Genomic DNA, 23685 nt, shown 5'->3' with positions numbered 1-23685 from the left:
AAAGGAAAAGGGGCGGGCCGGGGCGGGCCGAGGCGAGCGGGGGCGGGGTCTCGCGCCGTCCTGGGGCGGCTCTTAGGGCCGGGCCCGCGCTGGAGCCGTGGACACCCGTCGTCGCTGTCGCCGCCGCCACCTTGGCTTCTGCTGCCACCGCCGCTGCCGGTCGCCACCATGAACCAGGATCTTCGCAGGGAGCGGGAAGCCGCCAGCTTCAACCCGGAGCTGCTCACGCACGTCTTGGACGGCAGCCCCGAGAACACCCGGCGCCGCCGAGAGATCGGTGAGGGCGGCAGACGAGGCCTCCCTCCTTGCCCGAGCGCGGCTCGAGATTCCCTCGATGAGGAGTCGTAGGGGGGCGCTGTGGAGAGTAGGCCGCAGCGCCTGAGCCGCGCGGGGCTCAGCTGTAGGGGAGCCGGGACCCCCACTCCCTGGGGCCCCCCCGGGGCTGAGTGACGGATGTCGTCCATCCCGAGAGGGGACCTGTGCCCGCACCCTGAAAGCTGCTGGGATTCAAGGTGTCACGGAGCCCTGAATTTCTGTCTTCCTCTTGATGCCCTTTAACTCCCTTGCAGAGAACCTGATTCTGAATGACCCAGACTTCCAGCATGAGGACTTGAATTTCCTCAGTCGCAGCCAGCGTTACGAGGTGGCTGTTAAGAAGAGCGCCAGCATGGTGAAGAAGATGAGGGAGTTTGGCATCGCAGACCCTGAAGAAATCGTGTGGTTTAAAAAGTAGGTATGCCTTCCCATAGATGAAGTGTCCAAGCCCAAACTTCACATTTAAACCCGCAGCCTGTGGCTTCCTTTTCCATCGGACTTGGTGTTTGAAGACTCAAATTGCATATTTTCACTCCACTTTAAAGTTATGTGTGTGAAAAACAGTGTCTGCTTTTGTACTGGAAGCCCTTTAAAAGGATGACATTTGTAGAAGGCTGATAATGAATGGAGATGCTGCAGGGTTTGGGGTTTTTTTCCCCTTCTTAAGAATCAGTACTCATTTGTTTGGTTCAAACATCTCAACTTGGAGTGATTTGAGTTGCTTGCAAAATGACTTTGTTCTTTGTAAGAAGGAGGCTTGTTAAATTTAGAGGCAGGATTTGGAATGATTTAAAAAAAAATTTTTTTTTAATGGTTATTTATTTTTGAGAGAGAGAGAGAGAGAGAGAGAGAGAGCAAGCAGGGAGGGGCAGGGAGAGAGGGAGGCACAGAATCAGAAGCAGGTTCCGGACTCTGAGCTGTCAGCACAGAGCCGGACAAAAGGGCTCCAACCCACGAACCTCGAGATCATGACCTGAGCAGAAGTCAGACAGCTGAGCCACCCAGGCGCCCCCACCCTGGGACAAATTTTAGTTGCAAGACCAAACAGTATCTTGGAGCAATAGCAGATTGTCTTTCCATATGAGAGTGTAGATCTTGAGTTTAAAATAATGGAAAATGTGGGTTGGATGAAGATTTCAGAATTGAATATAAAGCATTCTAAGAACCCAGCATTCTTGAATCTGGTTGCAGTGTGATTTAAATGGCTCTTGGGCATAGGAGACCTCAAAACGCCTTGGTCCTTATGCTGAAAAGAGTATGTACTTTTTCCAGACCATCTGTTTTTTGTTGTGTTTTGTTTTTTAATTAGAAACAAGCACTTTTTTTTTTTTTTTTTTTTTTTTGCCTTTATCTAAATAAACACTATAATTACATGACCTTAGCACAAGGTCCTTTCTTTGGCTTGTAGCCTCTCTTATGCTTCTTGTTTATTCCTGGGCACTTCGTTTTTTAGGTTTCCACATTTTAGAAGGATTCCAGTATTTTCTATCAGTAAAGATTAAGTGACGGGAATGGTGTATATTCAAGAGCTAAGAAGAATGGAACATGTTACAAGTTCTGCGTTTATGTAGTAATATAAATGCTCCCTTATTCTACTGCCTCTAATATGTTCGGTGTCTAATTATTTTCAGTCTGACCTGGTTATTATTGTGGAGGATGGAATCATTTACTCTGGCCCTTAGGACTGCCTGAGAACTCCTTGCCATTTTAGTCATAAAGTTAGGATTTGTTTATTTTTGGTAGTCCGAATCAGAGTACTTACTCGCTTCCAAATGTTCTTTTTACACTTTCGAAGTTTGTAACTCATCATGGCTGTGGGAGTATTGAGGTTGAGTAACTCCTAGATGGTTATGTGTCTGAATTACCTGAATTGGGTTTTATGTAAAATTTAAGAATTTAGTAAGATTTTATTCTTTTTTGAAACGACCCAGAAGAAGAGGTTTGTTTCATTTTGCTTTGAAATGGTTGATGCTATGTGTTTCAGAGTTGGTTAGGAGATTTCATAATCAGTGGTGTAACCAGAGTGGAGTGAAGTCACAATGAAGTAGAACAAATTCCTTTATGTGGGTTAAAGAGCAGAGGACACAAGCCAGTTTCGTCTATCGTTTTTCATGATATAGACCTTGCTGTTTAGGGAATGTAGAGTACAAAATTTAACACACCTTTTTTTTTTTTTTTTTTTTAATTTTTTTTTTCAACGTTTATTTATTTTTGGGACAGAGAGAGACAGAGCATGAACGGGGGAGGGGCAGAGAGAGAGGGAGACACAGAATCGGAAACAGGCTCCAGGCTCTGAGTCATCAGCCCAGAGCCCGACGCGGGGCTCGAACTCCCGGACCGCGAGATCGTGACCTGGCTGAAGTCGGACGCTTAACCGACTGCGCCACCCAGGCGCCCCTAACACACCTTTTGATATCCTTCCAGTGGTTCTAGGATAGGACAGGGAGATCAACTTCTGCGAGAAAAGGGGATTGAAAATTAGTTTTGGCAGTTACTGAATGCCATTGAGTTTCAACCTGCCAGCCATTGTAACTAACACGCATGTTTCACGTAGCGCTAAGAAGAAAGCAATGCAGCCGGTTAACTATGACATCCTGTTAGTTGTGAGATACACCTGACTTGTTACATGCTAGAACTGATGAAATACAGTAATATTTCTCTTTCTGGAGATTTTGAGCATTTACTGGTTTCTTTACAATTATTTCTCCTATCTCAAAATAAAATTCACATATGGGAATATTTTAAAGTTGATGGAATATTAGTAAAATACTGAGATGTCTCAACCCGAGCAATAAAAGAAATGTGCTCTCCAGTCTTCGGGGTAAAAACCTTGCTGTTTGGAGAATGTAAAAGTTGTTTTCCTAATCTACTCTCCTGTAATTTTGTCTATTAACTGTCCTGTTTACTCTGAAAAGTAAAATGGCCTTAAGAATGTTTAAAATTCTGATGAAGATCAGCCGTGGTATCTGTTACTCTCTTTAGGTTTTACAGCTGATTCCTTGAAAAGCATTTTCAGGAGGAATTAAACAATTGAAAAACAAGCACTGGGATTTTGTTCATGAGTTGGTTTTCGAGTATCTTCGAAAGAATCTCACTATGTTTATTAACATAAACATTGGGCAGTCTGTTTTGTGTCACGTATTTTTCTCTCTGAGTTTCCCAGAATTATATATTGTGTCATTATCGTCATTTTATAAACCCACAGCTCCTCACTTCCCTCCAGGGAATAGGAGTGTCTTGCCACCATTTTTAGCACCTAAATTACTGCTTCTGTTTCTCAGAAACTCTCCTAAGTCTCTTTCCTCTTTTAGGAAAATATGATTGTTAAGGAATGCGGTGGTGCTCTTACCTTTGAGAGAACAATTTCTACATTTATCCACCTCCTCAGGCTTTTGACCCTCAACTTCAGTGAGGCGGGGTGTTGCTTCTCTACAGTCCAGCAGCAGGAAACTCCTGTTAATCCAAGTTACTGGGAAGCTAACTCAATTCACTTCTTCTATTCATACCTCTCCTTTTTCCTCTTGTTCTCCATTTAGTTTAAATTGACATTTGACACTGGTGTAAAAAGTCTAGAATCTCTGGGTTAAAAGGGCATTTTTGATGTTTCTTGGATCCAGGCACTCCTTAGATGTTTCAGCTTGTCCACAGCACCCTTAAAGGTGATCTTCCAACCTAAAGGCGGTGGGGTTGGGATTCAATCCCCAAAAGTGAACCGACAGACAGCCTTCTCCCTCTTTCTTTTAATTCATGCTGTCCTCATTAGACAGACCAAGATAAACCGGTGACACTGCTTCCTATTCATTCCTTGCAGAGTTGTGAAAAGCAGTTGGGTGACACTTGTTTTGTCCTTTAACATAGATAGATAGATAGATAGATAGATAGATAGATAGATAGATAGGTAGAGCAAAATACACCCCGGTAAAATCTTTAATGGCATAACCAAGCTGACTGGCGTATGTAAATTGTATTTTGACTATTGCACAGTTTGTTTTATTATTTGTTTTATTTGAGAGAGCGTGCAGGTGCACAAGCAGGGGAGGGACAGAGAGGGAGAGAGGATCTCAAGCAGGCATCATCGGGGAGCCAACGAGGGCCTCAATCTCATGACTGTGAGATCGTGACCTGAGCCGAAATCAAGAGTCAGATCCCCAACCGACTAAGCCACTCGGGTGCACCCACAGATTCTGTTTTATGAGAAAATAGTTGAAGACTGAATTTTAGTATGATTGGAATTCCTTTAATCTGGAGTGGTTATCAAAGATCATCAGCAGTAAACGTTTAACATTCTCACATTACCTACTTACCCATCTGTAAACTCAGAAGACTTTTAGAGATCTGTGGTTTGGCCCTGGGATATAGTATATATTTACTATCCTAGATGTTTGCTTTATTTATCTAGGGAAAGATTAAACTATTTAGTTGCTTTTGTTAACAGTCCTACAAATAAATGTCCTATGGGGTTCCTTCTGATTTTCAGAACAAGTAAAATCTGAAAATAAACACACACACTCCAAAGAATCCAACCAATCAAACCAACAAATGACACCAACAAAACAAAACAAAAAAACACAGGGGTTTCTAAGCTATAAAACATGGGTAGAATTTGCTTCCTGGATGAAGTGTAGAATTAAAGAGGATTTCTGGCCCTGAAATGACTTGAGGGGGAGGCAGTAGATACCACTGGATTTGGCCTTTTTGCTGGGGAAATGGTAAACTTCTGATTTGATTTCTTGAGAGAAGGCTTCAAATTGTCCTAACCTCAGTCCCTGAGGGCCATGGCTGTCTGACAAGAATGGGTAGTAGAATGCAGTTTCTAGAGTAAGGCTGAGATCCCTTTTCTTTTCTCTCCTGTAGAATACATTTGGTCAATTTTGTGGAACCTGTGAGCCTCAATTACTCCATGTTTATTCCCACCTTGCTGAATCAGGGCACCACTGCTCAGCAAGAGAAATGGCTGCTCTCCTGCAAAGGATTGGAGATAATTGGCACCTACGCCCAGACGGAAATGGGCCACGGTTAGTCCACATTTGAGGGTCCGTGGGTAACCCACCTCAGGACTTAAAATTGACAAATGACCCCTGGTGTTCGTCTTTTCCTGCTGCTACCCTTTTGGGATTTGGTCTTTCAGATGTCAAACCTTAAATAAAATCCAGCTTCTTGTTTTCTCATAGGTCATTTCCCTATAAATGTGCCCAGGACTCTCATCCTCCACTGTTCCTTCTGAAAGCCTTTTTACCCCTGCTTCACGTGTACCCCATTTTAATGACTGTTGAGCAGTTTGGAAAGATAGGATTGAAACATGGCAAAATTGTGTTGGTGTCTATTATACAGATAGAGAAAATATGATACTTTGTTGGAAATTCTTGTGAGTGTTAATGGCTCAGCAACATCTGGAAGTTGCCTCTCTGCTTTAATGAAGCTGGAGATGCTGATTTTCTGGGCGGGGCAGAGGGTTGGAGCATTTAAGTATCTTAATCTTTCTTCCATTGCCTGCTAGCTGGGCTGTAAGGCAGTTTGGGGAAAGGTTCAGGATTCTCTGCATTTGACTACAGTAGTCTTTCTTTCTTCTTTTTTTTTTTTTAATGTTTATTTACTTTTGAGAGAGACAGAATGCAAGCAGGGGAGGGTTAGAGAGAGAGGGAGACTCAGAATCCGAGGCAGGCTCCAGGCTCCGAGCTGTCAGCGCAGAGCCGGATGTGGGGGCTCGAACTCACGAACTGTGAGATGGTGACCTGAGCCGAAGTCTGACGCTCAACCGAATGAGCCACCCAGGCGCCCCGACTACAGTAGTCTTTTTATTATATCTTTTCCTTTTACGTGTTTTTGGACTTTGTATTGTCAGTCATTGGTTAAATTGTTCATAAATGCCCTACTCAAAAAAGTTTTGTGCTTGGTCTTGTTATGCCCAGAATTCGTGATCCCCAAAGACCACTAGGGAGCCGAGTCCGATGCAAAAGCAAAGAGCCTTTATTCGAGCTAGCTCGAGCTCAATCCCCTACCTGCACCGACGCAGCGGTGAGATACCAGGGAAAGAGAGCGAGTTTCAAAAGGACAAAGGTTTTATTGGGGCCTGGGGGCAGTTGGTGAGGTAATGGCTATGGCCTCAGCCAATTGGCTGGGGAAGGGTCCTGGGGAAGGGTCCGAGTCCTGTTAGGCAGGTGAGGGGGGGTTACTCAAGGGGAGGAGGTGTGGTCAAGGTGAAGGACACAGAACAAGATGGAGTCGGCTGGCGTAGGCCCGCCCTTTCAGTCTTAAGGTGAAAGAGGTTTGTTTTCATAGACAAGGCCATTGGCAGGTTTGGGGGTTTTGAATTTGAGCTGCCCAGTCTCATTCCTTAATTACCATAATGCTTCCATTATGTAAATAAGGAAAAGAGGAAGGGACAGAGATACCCTTCATTTTTGTGTTTGATTTGGTGCTTTTTGATTTGTGAAATGGTTTAACATGTTCTTTATCATGATCCCCGTGAGAGCTGCAGGTTCTGTCGTGATGTTGTCTTACAAACACCCGGCCAAGACACCCAGGACTTGAGCTCCGGGGATGGCCAAAGCTAAAGTAACCTGCCTAAGGGCAGGAATGTAACACTCTTACAGTCATCCTGGTGGGGGGAGGTGGTGGAGAGAAAGAGAGGGAGAGTTTTGTAATCTTAAAATAGTTTTGTGGTACAGAGCCCTTTTTTTTGTTTTGTTTTTGTATGCATCATTGTGGAATTTGACTTACAGTGGTGCTATTTATAGGAGGCATAAAGATGTAAATTATTCTGAGGCTAAATAGGCCTGATATGTATATCGGTCTAACCTTTCTGCCTCTGTAAACTACAATGTAAATGTATACTTGCCCTAAATTTTGAAAGAGGAAGAAACTGGAACTTGAAGTTTACCGGCTTGAGGAGCCCAGAAATCGGACTGAGATCCTATGTTGTTCTGGGTGAGTTTGCATTTGTTAGTTTTCTTTCCTTTGCTGCCTTTATTTTTCGGATATTTTCTTGTATTTGAACCAGCTTTGTCTTAATCTCTGTATTGTAGAGAACAGGGTTGTGAGATTGGGTCTTGCTGCTTGCTGGAATCTTGTTCATTCATATTGGTGTTTGTCGTGCTGTGTCTGCTACTGTCCTTTTCCGGGAGCACCAGGCTGTCAGTTCATTTGCGTCCGGTGACTGGGTAAGAATAAGAAGTCCTTCAACATCAAAGAGACTGGAAATAGAGCAAATTGTGCAGAGGGAGGAAATCCTGAGCCTCTGGAACATTGAATGGTTAATGACAATTGTCTAAAGTATTGTCACAGAGTTTGGCGGTCACGTTGAGTTTGGGATTCTTTCAGCTCTAGGTGGCTGCGGAGAAGTGAGGAGATGGTATTGCTCGGGCTCATCCCAGGATCCTCAAGAATCTTAAAATTCAGTCCCTTGCACGAAGTCTCGATCACCTGTTTTCTGTCTTTTCTCCTCTAAATACTCACCTGTCTGTGTAGGTGCACAAAACCGGACGCACATTTGGTCTCTGGGTCTGTACCCTTAAGCAAAGGCAGAGGTGTGGGCTGAGGGGCGCACCCTCTCCGTGGGGTTCTGGTGTTGAAGGGACCGTCTGTGGAACGTGGTCCAGTGATAATCATCCTGGCCATACATTTCTCCGGGTCACAAAGCAGGTGGTATGTTTGGTCTTGACAGATACTTGTTCATTTCAAGTTGTGGCCACTTTACAGCAATTCTTGCTTTGTTTTCTGTTGTTGTTATTCAGGGAAATAGAGCTTATATAATACGTAGTTACCATCCTGGAATATTGATGGGCTATATCTGCACCTTCCCATCTCTAATACTCAAATATGAACTAAAGCACCTTTCTTCCTTTGAAACTCGAGAAATAGATCGTCAACTTGATTGTGTAAGCCACTAGTTTTTCTCCACTTGTATTTTCACTCCTCTGTCTCCTGTTCTCTTGTCTTCGGAGTCTCTTCCCTGTTGAACTTCTCGTGAGACACGCTCCCGCGGTTTTTGGGCTGTTCTAATTCCCCGCTATTGTTTTTAATAACGATATAAACTTCTTTATTAAAAACTGTGTCCTTTGGAGTTATGCCTTCAGAATATCTTTCTCAGATGTGAATTACTGTATTGAAAGGAACATTGTATAGCCTCCATTTCATAGTTTAACACAGAACCTTTTTATAGTGTATTTAGGGACTTGCTAGCATACTGTGTCTCCATACACCCCGTCAGCGTGGTTACTTTAAATGTTTTTGCTACTTTCATATCTAAGAGTTGAAGTTTTAATTTTCCAGTGCCAGTGAGCCTGGATGTTATTACATGTTTTGGCTTACTGTGTACATTTCCTATGTATGAACTGGATTTTTCTCTGAGTATTGATTCAGTAGAATCTGTGTGTTGATCTTACATGGTTATATAGTATCCTTCCAGTGTTTTTTTCTATTGCCGTCTCTGTTAAACGTTTTGGCTTTCTGTATTTAATGCATCCTTCTCTGAGTGGGTATAAAATTTTTTCCTCATAGCGTGGATAATTATTCTCTATTTTCTAACAGTTTTTTTTTTGTTTGTTTGATTGATTGATGCTTAATGCTTTGACTTGTATATGCTATAGAGTGATGAATGAATCCCATACTAATTTTATGTTTTATTAACTAGTGGGGTTTTTTTCCCATTGTTAATTCTTTCCGGTTCTTCTTAGAGTTTTATGAGTTTCTATTTATTTCTGGAACCTTAAAATATATTACGTTGATTTGTCCATTTTTCTCATAAATGTCATACACTGGTTCATTATTGCTTTGTAAGATATTTAAAAATCTAGTAAGATAAGCCTGCTATTGTTACATTTTAAGACCTACATATTTGGTGTTATGATATACTTCTGGGAGAATTATGATCTTAATTTGTCAAAATCTAAATTATATTCTACAGGAATTTCAAATCTGTGTTACATTAAATCCTTATATTTCCTTGGGAAGTATTATCTTTATTATAATAAAGGACTGACATCTTGACCAGGATTTAGCAATTTCTTTTCTGTTATTTATCTTTTATCCATCCCATTAGTGCTGATATTTTTTTCTTTTTTTTTTTTTTCCTTTTAACGTTTATTTTTGAGACAGAGAGAGACAAAGCATGAACAGGGGAGGGTCAGAGAGAGGGAGACACAGAATCTGAAACAGGCTCCAGGCTCTGAGCTGTCAGCACAGAGCCCGACACGGGGCTCAAACTCATGGACAGCGAGATCATGACCTGAGCCGAAGTTAGCCACTTAACTGACTGAGCCACCCAGGCGCCCCTGATATTTTTTTCTTAATTAAATCTTTAATATCCTGAGCTAAGTTACTTAAACATTTTTAAACATTTTGTTGCTTTTATAAATTATTTTTCTCTTTCCTGATATATCTCCTTTAATGGTCCTAATGGATAATAATGCAGTGGGTTTTTTTCCTTATAGCCTACAGCTTTTCTAAGTTCACTTATTATTGATGGTATTTTATTGTTGCTTCCCTGGCATTATAATCATGCTGTCCATGGAGATGCTATTTTGAGTTCTTTCTTTCCTATATATTATCAGTCTAATAATTTGTCCTCAGCATTGGCTACCAGCCTTTCCAGCCCAGTATCGCTTAGCAGATACTGGGCAGGCCTTTTAGTGTTAATGGTTTTTTTTCTGTTTTTTTTTTTTTTTTAAGTTTATTTATTTTTGAGAGAGACCGAGACAGAATGCGAGTGGGTTAGGGGCAGAGAGAGAGGGAGACACAGAATTCAAAGCAGGCTCCAGGCCCCGAGCTGTCAGCACAGAGCCCGATGCGGAGCTCGAACTCACAAGCTGTGAGATCATGACCTGAGCCGAAGTCGGACGCTCAACCGACTGAGCCACCCAGGCGCCCCAGGTGTTAATGGTTTTAAAAGAATTGACTGCACCGCTTCACCATAGCAAAATGTTCGTCCTTTATAATTTCAAAATAAATTATTTAAAAATAATATGTAATCTTTATCATGCATAACCAGCTTTATGCAACAAATACTTGATTTAAGTAAAAATGAATAAATAAAAACAAAAACTATCCAGTCACTTTCTCCTTGCAACGTGTCTAAATTTCATCCACTTGTGAATAGTCCTTATCTTAGTCACAAGAGACATTTTTCTCCTAAGAACATTCTTTGGTCTCAAAACGGTTTCTTTTCTTTTTCTTTTTTTTTTTTTTTTTAATGTTTATTTATTTTGGAGAGACAGAGAGTGAGAGAGGGAGGGGCAGAGAGAGGGACACCGAATCTGAAGTAGGCTCCAGGCTCTGAGCTGTCAGCACAGAGCCCTGTGCGAGGCCTGAGCTCATGAGCTGTGAGATCATGACCTGAGGCTTAACCCACTGAGCCACCCAGGTGCCCCTCAAAACGGTTTCTGATTACAATAGTTTACCCCTGCCCTACTAAGTGTATTTTTGTAACCTTGGTATTTGTTGCTCCATTATACGGCACCCTGATGCAGACCCCTCCCAGGAGTCTGATGCGTGCTTCAGAGTGGCCCTGCCTTTACCAGCAGTTGCCCTGGGTTCTAGTAATGCATAGTAGTCTTTCAGCCCTAAAAGTGGCTGGTCCCAAGCCTCAGTTTTCAGCCCTGGTTCAAAGAGTTTTCTTCTGTTGCGTCCTAGGTGTACATTTATTTTTCTTCCTAGGTACCATCCTTTTCAAAACTGGAGACAGTGGCATTCCTGTTTGTGAGTGAAAGCACTCTCTCTCATCACATGAATGTGTTTATCTGAGGATTCCCACTATTTTTTTAACTTTTTGTTTTAAAATGATGATCAATTCGTAGGAAGTTGCAGAAATAGCAGAGAGAGATCCCATGGACCTTTCACCCATTTTCCACCAGTGCTGACACCTTACGGGATTTCCATTTGCTGCTTCCTAGGATGGCTGCTCTGATCTGGGCAAGGTTTTCTGGTGTCCTCATCATTGTGCTCAGTCCTCATTGCACTTGGATAAGAACTGCCCCAATCAGAAGATGTGATTAGGTGGTGGGATTCACGTCCTCACTCTGCCATTATCTTCTTGATCTGAAGGCACTTAACTCACCTCAATCTAATTTCTTTGTAAAATGAGCACATTGGTTCCACGTTCTTTGATTTTTATGTGATCGGATAGCCGAAAGCCCAGCCACCCGATTGGAAGACAGTTGATCGGCTCTTGCCTGGGCAGTGTGCCCCGGTTATTTCCCTCCTTACTTTCGGAACAAACTGAGAAATTTTAAAACTGAAATGTTGTGTCAGTTCATTTCTAATAGAATAATAAGAGCAGTATATAGTTGATGAAGTTAGAGCTGGAAGTTAAATAGAATGCCAGCAATGTGGAAAAAGAACAAAGGCATATCAATCTACTTCCTATTGGAAATAAATTCACACAAGTCTAAGGCACCTGCAGATTTTAAATGGAAAAGAATGACTTTAAAATTTTTTTTTTTCAACGTTTATTTATTTTTAGGACAGAGAGAGACAGAGCATGAACGGGCGAGGGGCAGAGAGAGAGGGAGACCCAGAATCAGAAACAGGCTCCAGGCTCTGAGCCATCAGCCCAGAGCCCGACGCAGGGCTCAAACTCACGGACCGCGAGATCGTGACCTGGCTGAAGTCGGACGCTTAACCGACTGCGCCACCCAGGCGCCCCGGAAAAGAATGACTTTAGAAAGTGGATTCCGGGGGCACTTGGCTGGCTGAGTTGGTAGAGCATGTGACTCTTGATCTCAGTGCCATGAGTTCAAGCCCCATGCTGGGTGTGGAGCCTACTTAAAAAAAAACAATAAATGAAATACATTTTTTTTAAGTGGATTCAAAATTACTAAACCTAAGATGTTTATTATCATTAGTGATAATTCACGTTTAACTGCCCTGTAATGCATGAATCTGTTATTTGTAATTATTATGGTCTTTCCTAGAAATTGCATGTCTTTTTTTATTTCTGCACTTAATTACCAGATGCAGAGCACTGCCCATTTTTGTATTAAATTGTTTCAGTAGGGCCTGGCTGGATATTTGTGATGAATCTGAATGAAATTACCAGATTCATGTGAGGGGTGTGGATCTGTGCTGGATGTTTTATGGGCCAGCACAAAGCACTCCAGCCTGGAAGCATTCTTGAAAATGCATCTAGGAGAAACTTTATCTGGGGGAGCATATTGTCGGCCCGAGAGACCGAAGTTCTCCGGTCTCACCTTCTCATCAGGGTAAATCATTGTACAACTTGAATTCTCCATTCCATACCACCTATTCACGTTTTTCATTTCCTTTGATTTAATTGCAAGGCTGGAATCCTCTGCCCGACTCGCGTGTTTCTGCGCTGCACAGGCTTTGGAATCGGAAGCCAGTCCTCAACCCAGATTAATTATCCAAGGGTTGAGTAGCTTAAGAAAAAACTTCTCGCCAAATTAAGGAAAATGGAATTTGCCAAGAGTTTATGAAAGTAATACAAAAGGGGGCAGTGCTCCTATCCATGATAAAGTCTACCCAGCTAACCCATACTTAAAAGAATTTTTTTTTCTCCTTCCCTTTACTCTGTTCACATTGCTGATTCTCTCACACCTGATGACTCTTCTCTCAAATGCCCATCCTTGGTATTTCTTCGAAGTTTTGTGCACCGAGGGCGGCCTGAGCCTCTGGATCTTCACTTGGGCATGTTCTTGCCTACTTTACTTCACCAGGCAACCGCGGAACAACAGGAGCGCTTCTTCATGCCCGCCTGGAACTTGGAGATCATTGGCACTTATGCCCAGACAGAGATGGGCCATGGTATGGTGCATTCAGTCTACCTTCTGGGTTGGGTGGGACTCTGCAAGCTTAGCAAACAGGGAGAGCCCACCACAGGTTAGCAATGGCATCGCCACCTACTGTGATCTTTCTGCGGAGTCCAGGCTTTTCGCGTATACAAGTCTTGGCGTAGACATCGCCTTGGTCAGTGGAAATTAAAGGTTATGTTAGCACAGAGATAGGCTGATTATTCTTTTTCATGGTTCCCCTTCAGTAGGTCAAGGATTTGTTTCCTGAGTGGGTTTTCAAGTTCACTGGCGTTACGTAGGATTTGTGTGCATGTGGAATCGGAACCCATCTTTTTTTCTTTATTACTCTCATTACCTTTGCTACTGATAGCTTAATGAACTTGCACAAATTCCAGAAGAAACACGGCTTAATAGTACATGTGCTCTTTGACTTCCTTCCGGGAAATGAGCGGCTTTATATAACCATAATGTGAGCATTTTATACTTTGACTTTTTTTGTGCCTTGATTCAGTAAAGTTCTGAAGTTGGCTTGGCCAAAGGTTATTTCAAAAATAAGATAAGCCGCACTTCTAGGCCGTTGGTCTGGGAGATGGTGGCTGTCCCTGTTATCTGGTCTGAATTGGTATCTGTGTTTGCTATTCATTTCCTTCTGTCTTCTCCTACTTAGAGGTTTCAGAACAACTGGTGTGATGTATGTTTGCCACACTTGCTCCTTCTGTGTGTACAACTTCATCTTGATTTTACAGCTAATTTGGCTCTTGGTGCTGAGTCATATTTCACAAGACCGAAAGTGGAGTACTGTTTGGTTCGGCTGTGCATTTGCAAACAGTTTGTCACTATCTGTTCTGTTACTGTATTACTTCTTTTTCTATAAAAACTTCTTTGGTTAAAAAAAAAACAAAAACCTTCTGTGGTGAAATGAGTCTTAGTATCTGGTTCCTGGATTCACACTTGGGAAGGTTGTGGATCACTCATAAAATGGCCGTTTCTGTAACTCCACTTGGAAGTTTCTAAATGTTTCAAAGTGTAAGTGTTTAATGAGGTCTGTCATTATCAAACCAGTCTGGTGAAAAGGTCCTCAGCATTTGCTTCAGGGTAGTGTTATTAGAGGGAGTGTCACTTAGAACATTTTTCCATAACTGTTTTCAAAGAATTTTGGCACATTTATATTAGGATCTAACGCATGAACCTTTGTCCATCTCCAATAAACGTCTGAAACTGGGGAACTCTTCCTTGTCACGCTAATGAACCAGCCAGGTGGAAGTTAAAGGCCTGGTATTGGAAAGCTCACACCTTATTCTTTGACCTTTAGAAATCCAAAAGTCACAGCTCCGGCTCTTTTTCCCCATAGTGATGATAGTTTTTTTTTAAGTCTCATTTTCTATTCTAGCCATCCCTCTGAAATAAGTCCTTAATTTACAAGAACTTTGGCTGGAGTCTCTTTCTGTCACCTGTTATCTTAGTCTTCGTAAATAGAGAAGTCCAGAATGTTGAACTGGTGTGGTAAACACAATACGTGAGTTGACGCTGGCATACTAAAGCTTAGAGGTGTTAAAGAGACGTTTAGCTTCCCTGTTATGTTCATATCCTGTGATCTTCTGAAAATATGATTCTAAAATGCCTTTACATTTTCTTCTGGTTGATTTAAATCATGTTACAAATCCACTGTCATAGAGGTGAATCAATTCAAGTGTAGAAACAGAACATGCTTGACATATTTTCAACCTAATAGGAGTTGTCTGGTTTAAGTATAGGAAATGATGGGGATGCCTGGCTGGCTCCGTCAGTGGAGCACGTGACTCTTGATCACGGAGTTATGAATTCAAGCCCCATGTTGAGATGTAGAGTTTGTTTGTTTGTTTGTTTTAATTTTTATGTTAAGTACGCTCCACACCCAGTGTGGGGCTTGAACTCATGACCCTGAGATCAGGAGTCACAGGCTTCACCAGCTGAGCCAGCCAGGCACCCCCATAGAGTTTTCTGTAAAAAAAAAAAAAAAAAAAAAAAAAAAAGATAGGAAATTAACGTATCTTGGTTATCAGCTATTTGTAGCTCATATACAAATGTTTTGTTGCCTTTAGATTTTGTTGTTCTCTGAACTGTTTCTAGAGCTGAAAGGAGGAGGCAGGAGATTTAACCCTGTGTTTGTTTTTTTTTTTTGCCCATATTTTACCCGAAGTGAATGTAACTTATTTCCTTAGGAACTCATCTCCGAGGGTTGGAAACCACAGCCACTTACGACCCTGAAACTCAGGAGTTCATTCTCAACAGCCCTACCGTGACCTCCATCAAGTGGTGGCCGGGTGGACGTATGTGACGTTTTTAGCGTTTCTTGGATGTTTCAAAGAGTCGTTACAAGATTGTGTGTAGAATGTAGAGCTTGTCCAAGAATATCATTTTGAAGTCTGGAGAGAACTCTTCAGCCTTAAGCTCTTCTGAGCTGTTTCACAGTCTCTTACAGTGCATGTTCTAGATATGTCTATATTTACAACATAGAGAGTTCAGCCTCTTACTCTCTTTTCTTAATTTTTCTTCCCAACATTCCTTTTTTTTTTTTTTAATTTTTTTTTTTAACGTTTATTTATTATCAAGAGACAGAGAGACAGAGCATGAGCAGGGAAGGGGGAGAGAGAGGGAGACACGGAATCCAAAGCAGGCTCCAGGCTCTGAGCTGTCAGCACAGAGCCCGACGCGGGGCTCGAACTCACGGACAGTGAGATCATGACCTGAGCCGAAGTCAGTTGCCCAACCAGCTGAGCCGCCCAGGCGCCCCTCTTCCCAACATTCCTACCGTTAGCTCAGTTTCCTTGGTCATCATTTAAAGTAACTTAGTATTCCCTGCTTGGTTATAATTAATTTAAATGTAAAGAGCCCCATGTGGCTAGTGGCCACTGTTCTGGAAAGCAGTTCCGTAAGAGAGAAAAAGGAAATGAATAGTGGTCTTATGATTATCTTGAAAAAAAATTTTTTTATGTAAACAAATGAGAAAAAAGTAGAAAAGAAAGCAAAGTCTTTTTTTTTTTTTTTTAATTTTTTTTTTTCAAACGTTTTTATTTACTTATGGGACAGACAGAGACAGAGCATGAACGGGGGAGGGGCAGAGAGAGAGGGAGACACAGAATCGGAAACAGGCTCCAGGCTCCGAGCCATCAGCCCAGAGCCTGATGCGGGGCTCGAACTCACGGACCGTGAGATCGTGACCTGGCTGAAGTCGGACGCTTAACCGACTGCACCACCCAGGCGCCCCAGCAAAGTCTTTTTAAAATGGAGGATTACTATCAAACCAAGAGGCTGTACACCTTAAACTTATAAATATGATAGGTTAATAATATCTCAATAGAACTTGTATAAAAGCTTTTACATATATGTAAAACAAAGGATTGCTTTACCAAAATTCAGTACATTTTCATAACTATCCGCTTAAGTGGATTTCTTTCTGAAAACTGGGTATGGTGCCGTCATAAGACGCCCAGAGAGTTCCCGGCTTATGGTGTTTAACATATGGCTTTTCCGCCTCATCTCTATCCTTTGAAAGTGTAAGAATGCTTGCGCTCACTTCTCTGTCTCATTCTCTTTGATGTTACAGTTGGAAAGACCTCAAATCATGCGATAGTTCTTGCCCAGCTCATCACAAAGGGCAAGTGCTATGGATTACATGCCTTCATCGTACCGATTCGTGAAATTGGGACCCATAAGCCTTTGCCAGGTTAGAACTGTTCATCCGATGTTGAGGTAAAGAGCTAAACCGATCACTCCCTTCTGCAGAAAGTAGAACACACAGCTGAAGAGGCCAGTGCCAGCCAGGAATCGCAGAGCGTAAACATCTGGTGACTTTCCTTTCTCCTGTGGTAGGTATTACTGTTGGCGATATTGGCCCCAAATTTGGCTATGATGAGATGGATAATGGCTACCTGAAGATGGACAATTATCGTATTCCCAGAGAAAACATGCTGATGAAGTATGCCCAGGTATATTTAGAGGAGCAGAGGTGTCAAACGTTGGGGTTTCAGCAGCTGTTGATAACCACGGGGATAGAAGGGTCTGTTCTTTTAGAAGGGAATAATAGAGTTCTATTCCCAATGCTTCTTTTATTAATGACCATGAAATCAAAAGCGGTTGGTGGGTATGAAGAGCATATTCTAGTTTGCTAAACCGGCGGGTCTCAGACTTCATTCAGCATGTGTCGGAATCACCTGGAGGGCTGTTTAAAGTAGATCGGGATGGGGACTGAGATTTTGTATTTCAAGCAAGTTCCCAGGAGATGCTGCCATTCTGGGGACCAAACTTGGAGAATCACAAGCCCCACCTGCCAGTTGGGTTTAACAGAAGGAAGCATCAGTCCCGTGTTCTTTGTCCAGGTGAAGCCTGATGGCACGTACGTGAAGCCCGTGAGTAACAAGCTGACCTACGGGACCATGGTGTTTGTCAGGTCCTTCCTCGTAGGAGAAGCCGCTCGGTCTCTATCCAAGGCTTGCACCATTGCCATCAGATACAGCGCTGTGAGGCACCAGTCTGAACTCAAGCCAGGGTAAGGGTGGCATCAGTGCCGAAGACCTACCTTTGACCCCATTCACATACCAAAATTTTCAAATGTGATACAGAGAATACTCACTGGCTACGCAAAATTCGCTAAGATGGCAGCGTGCCGGATCTTAAGTGGAAAGATGAGAGTGGTCACGTTATTTTTAGCCTTCTAAGAAAAACAGTAATATTACCTGAGCTCTGCAATTGAAATGTTTAGAACACTCAAGGCAATTTGAAAGTCCTTAATTGCTACTAACAACTATGAATTGGGTTTGGTGAAAGTGGCGTGAAACTTGATTCCCTCTTGTGTTCCCGGCCATAGTTCTTACTGCTGCCTTTCACTTGAACGTGACTCCCCGATAACCTTTTTTTTTTAATTAAAAAAAAATTTTTTTTAACATTTATTCATGTTTGAGAGACGGAGAGACAGAGTGCGAGCAGGGGAGGGCAGAGAGAGAGGGAGACACAGAATCCGAAGCAGCCTCCAGGCTCTGAGCCATCAGCACAGAGCCCGACACAGGGCTCGAAGTCATGAACCGTGAGATCATGACCTGAGCTGAAGTTGGACGTCCACTCAACCGACTGAGCCACCCAGGCACCGCCCCCCCCCCCGCCTCGATAACCTTTTTTATTTAACTCTTACAGAAGGAATAAAGAAATCAGTAAGAGCTGACCTGCTTAGACATCAGATACTTAATTCTGTTCATTGAGACTTCTCCAGAATTGTGGTTAAAATAGTTTATTCCGCTATCTAAGTGTTAGATGTTTTTATCATTGCCTTCCTTCTGCGAAGTTGATTCTGATTTTGTATGTTGCTGTGAGATACAGTTTCCTTAGTCATCCTGCAAAGACTTAGATATGAACTTCACAGCTAGAAAATTCTGTGACCTAGGCAGTTCAACAAGGCGGTTGAGAACAGGGTCTTCTGTAGCCAAACAGCTAGACTTAAATTGAGGATCTGCCACGTATTTTAGCTGTGTGACCTCAGGCAGGTTTTTCACCTCTTGTTTTCTCCTCTGTATAATGGAGAAAATAATAGCCACTGCAATATATCAAAGTGTTTAGACTAGAATCTGGCACCTGGTAAGTTCCATGTGAGTGTTTACTTCTTTTTCGTCTGTATCCTTTAGTGAACCAGAACCACAGATTTTGGATTTTCAGACCCAGCAGTATAAGCTCTTCCCACTCCTGGCTACTGCCTACGCCTTCCAGTTTGTCGGCGCGTACATGAAGGAGACCTACCATCGGATTAATGAGGACATTGGCCAAGGGGACCTGAGTGAACTGCCCGAGGTATGTGTTTATTCATTCGCTTGTGGGCACCCTCCCGTTTGAGATTTGCCTGTTGGATAATGTCCAGAGAGAACTAATTGTTGGGATTTCTGGTAAAGAATCCATATATTCTCAAAAGAATTTTTTTTTTTTAATTGAAAGTGGATCACGTAGGAAGATACGTGGGTTTTGTTTTTAAGTTTCAGAAGTACTGTACTATGTTGGTCATTGGTTAATCAAAGGAACATAATTGGTGACTTTTTGCCAAGCAGAACAATTTGGAAGGGAGTGTGGGAACACTAATTCAGGCCACTGATACGATCGTGCTTCTGTTCGCACGCATGCCGTGTGATGTTGCAAGTGACTGGCACCTAGGTGAGGAAGAGTGCTCCTCGCTGCATCCCGGACCAGACTGCTGGTGTCACCCACGTTCTGACGGCCTGTGCTTTCCCCCTCCAGCTTCATGCCCTCGCCGCCGGGATGAAGGCTTTCACCTCCTGGACAACTAATGCTGCCATCGAAGCTTGTCGGATGGCTTGTGGCGGGCATGGCTATTCTCACTGCAGCGGCCTTCCAAACATTTATGTCAATTTTACCCCCACCTGCACCTTTGAGGGAGAGAACACTGTCATGATGCTGCAGACGGCTAGGTGAGAACCTGATTTGCGATTACGCCGTTGTCGAGAATGCTTGCGTCATCTTCATCGGTTCCTGTTCCCGTGTTTGCTCTTCACGTTCTATTTGTTCCTGTAATCTGTGGTTCTGCCTTCCATCCTGACCCACTGTTTTTATCTCATGGTCAGACGAGTGAGTAGGAAACACCTGTCATCCAGCTTAGAGTCATTGCAAGAGTTTGCCTCTGTGTCATGAGAGTGTAGGTACTGAAGGCATGTGTACCGGTGATTTGTAGGTTCCTGATGAAAAGTTATGACCAGGTGCACTCAGGAAAGTTGATGTGTGGTATGGTGTCCTACTTGAATGACCTGCCCAGTCAGCGCATCCAGCCGCAGCAGGTCGCGGTCTGGCCGACTGTGGTGGACATCGACAGCCCCGACAGCCTAACGGAAGCCTATAAACTCCGCGCAGCCAGGTGAGCCCACCCTTAGGAGCTGGAATCGGCAGCTGGTGGGGGGCGCTCTGGGGGCTGGGGCCCGATGGAAGAGCAGGAAGCCTGAGTACTGCTCATCATTTCCTGCAAGCTCCAGTTTTCTTTCGTTTCTTAACAGATTAGTAGAAATTGCTGCAAAAAACCTTCAAAATGAAGTGATTCACAGAGAAAGCAAGGAGGTAGCATGGAATCTAACTTCCATTGACCTTGTTCGAGCAAGCGAGGTCGGTGGTCATACTCCCTTCCCCCCTCCCTCCCTCCCTCTCCCCTTCCTGTCTCCCTCTCCATTCTTCACCCCCACCCAGTTCCACCCCGTTTTCTTAGTGCAGAAACCCTCATTGCTGTGCATTGAATCTTTTTCAAAGGTTCTCTCCTTCTGGTGTGTTTTTATCTAGGCACATTGCCACTATGTGGTAGTTAAGCTCTTTTCAGAAAAACTCCTCAAAATCCAAGATAAGTCCATCCACACTGTCTTGAAGAATTTATGTCTCTTGTACTGCCTGTATGGAGTCAGTCAAAAGGCAGGGGACTTTCTGCAGGTCAGTGTTTGCCGAATTTAAGTCCTTTTCTTTGCTAGAAAAATAGTCGCGGTCTGCTTTACAGTTGCGTATGTGCACGTATATGTGAATATCTGTCGGCATACGTGAATATATGTCTAAACGTTTGCCTGTTCCGTCTCTCTTAGGGAGGCATCATGACGGAGTCTCAAATTACCCAAGTAAATCAGCGCATTAAGGAGCTGCTGACTGTGATTCGCCCAGACGCTGTTGCTTTGGTTGATGCGTTTGACTTTCAGGATGTGACACTCGGCTCTGTGCTCGGCCGTTATGATGGGAATGTGTATGAAAACTTATTTGAGTGGGCCAAGAAGTCCCCACTGAACAAAGCAGAGGTACCAAAAACAATGTTTTTTCACCTTTTGAAACTCCTCATTTAAATATGAAGGCAGGAGAGGCGCCTGGGTGGCTCAGTCCGTTAAGCTTCCGGCTCTTGATCTCAGCTCAGGTCATGAGTTTGAGCCCCACATCGGGCTCTCTGCTGTCAGAATGGAGCCTGCCTGCGATTCTTTCCCTCTCTCTCTGCCCCTCCCCAGCTCACGCACTCTCTCTTTCTCAAAATAAATAAGCATTAAAAATAAATAAATAAAAAATATTAAGGCAGGAAAGACCTCAGAGTGACTCACCTGTGTGAAAGCTTTGGAAGCTCCTGTGGCCACTTAGTCACTTTGTTTGAGTAACAGATCCAGAAAGGAACTGGGTCGTTCCCACAGTATGCAGGTTTTTCATTTCCGTGACTTTTTAATAACTAACTGAAAATTTCCAAACATATACAAAAAATAGAATACATGTACACCCCTATGGACCCTTGGTCACACTTCAGTGACACACTCACGGCCGATGTGTTTCACCTGAACCCCCCCGCCCCCCACCCTCTCCCCTTGGGATTATTTTGAAACAAATCCAAGATACCAGATAACTGTATCCATAGACATTTCAGTAGCTATCTCTAAAAGATATGTTTTTTGAAAACGTAACCACAGAACCATTCTCCCACCTACACAAATTAAGAATAATTTCATGAACTACCCAATCAATGTCCAAATCCCCTAATTGACTCCATTTTTTCTTCCCCTTTAGTTTTTCAGATCAGGGTCCAAATAAGGTCCAGATAATTTCTCAATTAAAAGTATGCTGTTTTACATCGCCAGCTGCTTGTCAGTGATTTTTTTCTCTCTCCCTTCCCTGCAGGTGCATGAATCTTACCACAAGTATCTGAAGCCCCTGCAGTCCAAGCTCTGAAGGGTCATGATGAGAAGGTTCAGTTGCTCCAGCAAGCAGCTGTACTCCGCTCCCCGTATACCCCTCACACAAATCTGCTTGGAATCTCTATCAAATTCAGAGAGCTGTAGAGCGAATGATAAATTGAGCCCTTTCCTCTTTTTATAAATGAAGAAAAAAAATGAACAAATTTCAGAGATTAAACGAAAAAAACAGATGTGTTTTAAGTGCAATTAACACTGCAAGAGACGTATCGAGCATCAGAAGAAGCTTTAAGAAATGCAGCATGCCTTCCATTTGTAGTGCTGCTGGTTCCAGTAGGCCATGACTTTTGATAACTAGTAGAATTTAACTACTGAGTAGTTAATTATTTTCACCTCTTACTTGCTAATCACTGGATATATAAGTGTTTTTAAGCAAAGGTATTTTTTAAGCGGGGTAGATAGAACCCTTCCCAGCTTTTCTGTTAAACGTTCCTGTCATGGGCCCTGGCTAAGAAGCAGGACTGAAGAAAAGGGATTCGGGGAAAGAAACTAATCAAGACATTTAGTGTGAGTGAGTTTGTGCCCGACACATTGACGTGACGTGCCCATTTGCCCTGCTTTGCCGACCTGGTATTTCCACCTAACTATTCACAGTAGCACCTTTCCAGCATGAGGACTTCTTCGACTTCAGCACAGGCCTAGAATAGGATCACTGTCCCGCATAATTAGGAGTTACTCTTCCTTCCGTTCGAGGGATCCCTAAATCGTCTGTGCAGTAGCATTGCAATTCACTTTGTCCCAAACTTCTTAGAAAAGGGCAAGAAGCAAAATCATCTCTGCATCTGACTTCTAGCAGCTGATGGCCCCTCTGGCCGTGTGGTGTTTCCTCTCCCACCCCTTTCTCTGTCCCGAAAAAGATGCTAAGGAAGGAAAAGAAGGGGTCACAGTTCCTTCATAGTAGAAGGAGTATGGGGAGAGCTCTCTCAGTTATGGTCACTGTGACTGTGGTGTCCATACTAACTGGATATTCTGGAACAATCTAGATTTTTCAATAGTCTATTACAGTGCTTGGAGGTTACAGTGTTTGGCATTATGAAATAGAAGCATCACTCAGGCCACCTCTTCCACCCAGGGCGAGCACAGAAAACCCCTTTGACAAACCATGGCTTCTGATTTTGGATGTAAATCGTCGAATCAAAATAATCATCGAAACTATGGCTAATGGATAAATGCCAGTTTCACAGAATCTCTCTCTTACTGTACATTGGCTTTATTTTCGGTCTGTTCCTAGGAGATTGATCTGAATTGCAACATTGTCCTTTGAGCCAAAATCTAATTTACACAATCACTCTGCATTTAAAAGTTAAACATGGACCTCCTAATGAAGTTTTTTCTTAAAATCAATGTAAAGCAACACATTAGCTGATTTTTTGTTTTGTTGTGTTTGTTTTTTCTTTTACCTGTTAACTGTATCTGTAACTTCTGCCTCATGAATCCAGTTGTTCCGTAATCAGTCTTGAGAATGTAGGATAATTCAGGGAAATGTCTCCCTACCTTGGGACCCAACATAAAAACTATCCCAGTGGAACCAGCTATATGAGATTTTCAGGTCCCACAGAAATGCTGTTGACACAAGCCTTAATCCTTCCATCAGGAAAGCTGCTTGGGAATTGTAAGACTGAAGTAAGCAGTCTGTCAATTTCATCGGAATAGATCTTGACAGTAGTTCAGGTTCTGGGAAATAAAATAGATTTAAATTGCTTAGTATCAGCCTGTTACGTGTACAATTGCCCCAGACTTAGTGGTTAATTTAAGTACCTTGTTCACAGATGATCATCTGTAGTTGGCACCTGATCCAGCTGCATTGATCTGGGATCTATCTTAGCAGGTCTGAGCAAACTGTAGACACAACAGCCGACTTCAGTCCTGCACGTTGAGTTTACTTAAACGCAAAATCT

The 23685-nt window shown here is 42.9% G+C and overlaps 1 protein-coding gene across 3 annotated transcripts; it reads left to right on the top strand.

Annotated features, from left to right (window-relative positions):
• Nucleotides 1-4: 4 nt before the first annotated feature.
• Nucleotides 5-23491, top strand: ACOX1 (acyl-CoA oxidase 1). 3 transcript variants are annotated; one of them, XM_025927758.2, is made up of 14 exons: nucleotides 5-277; nucleotides 570-729; nucleotides 12914-13074; nucleotides 15263-15370; nucleotides 16648-16767; nucleotides 16914-17029; nucleotides 17420-17589; nucleotides 18716-18878; nucleotides 19317-19507; nucleotides 19768-19947; nucleotides 20084-20189; nucleotides 20361-20504; nucleotides 20651-20857; nucleotides 21714-23491. In XM_025927758.2, the coding sequence occupies exons 1-14, from the start codon at nucleotides 169-171 to the stop codon at nucleotides 21762-21764; spliced, it is 1986 nt and encodes a 661-aa protein (XP_025783543.1). In that variant the 5' UTR covers nucleotides 5-168; the 3' UTR covers nucleotides 21765-23491. The 3 variants fall into 3 exon arrangements, with proteins under 3 accessions (XP_025783543.1, XP_025783544.1, XP_086544212.1); XM_025927759.2 differs by lacking the exon at nucleotides 12914-13074 and adding an exon at nucleotides 5170-5330; XM_086688086.1 differs by lacking the exon at nucleotides 5-277 and adding an exon at nucleotides 5170-5330 and having other exon boundaries at nucleotides 591-729.
• Nucleotides 23492-23685: the final 194 nt, after the last annotated feature.

Source organism: Puma concolor, chromosome E1, assembly GCF_028749965.1.
Source record: "Puma concolor isolate L17-30 chromosome E1, mPumCon1.1.hap2, whole genome shotgun sequence".
Taxonomy (NCBI): Eukaryota; Metazoa; Chordata; class Mammalia; order Carnivora; family Felidae; genus Puma; species Puma concolor.
Note: the sequence above shows the minus strand (reverse complement) of the source record. Positions and strands in the feature narration are given on the sequence as shown.

Bases quoted from the DNA above. Each gene is read 5' to 3' on its own strand.
- ACOX1 (XM_025927758.2), top strand. From the start codon at position 169: ATGAACCAGGATCTTCGCAGGGAGCGGGAAGCCGCCAGCTTCAACCCG. The intron at 278-569 runs GTGAGGGCGGCA...ACTCCCTTGCAG, and splicing joins CCGGCGCCGCCGAGAGATCG to AGAACCTGATTCTGAATGAC. The intron at 19,508-19,767 runs GTGAGAACCTGA...GGTGATTTGTAG, and splicing joins ATGATGCTGCAGACGGCTAG to GTTCCTGATGAAAAGTTATG.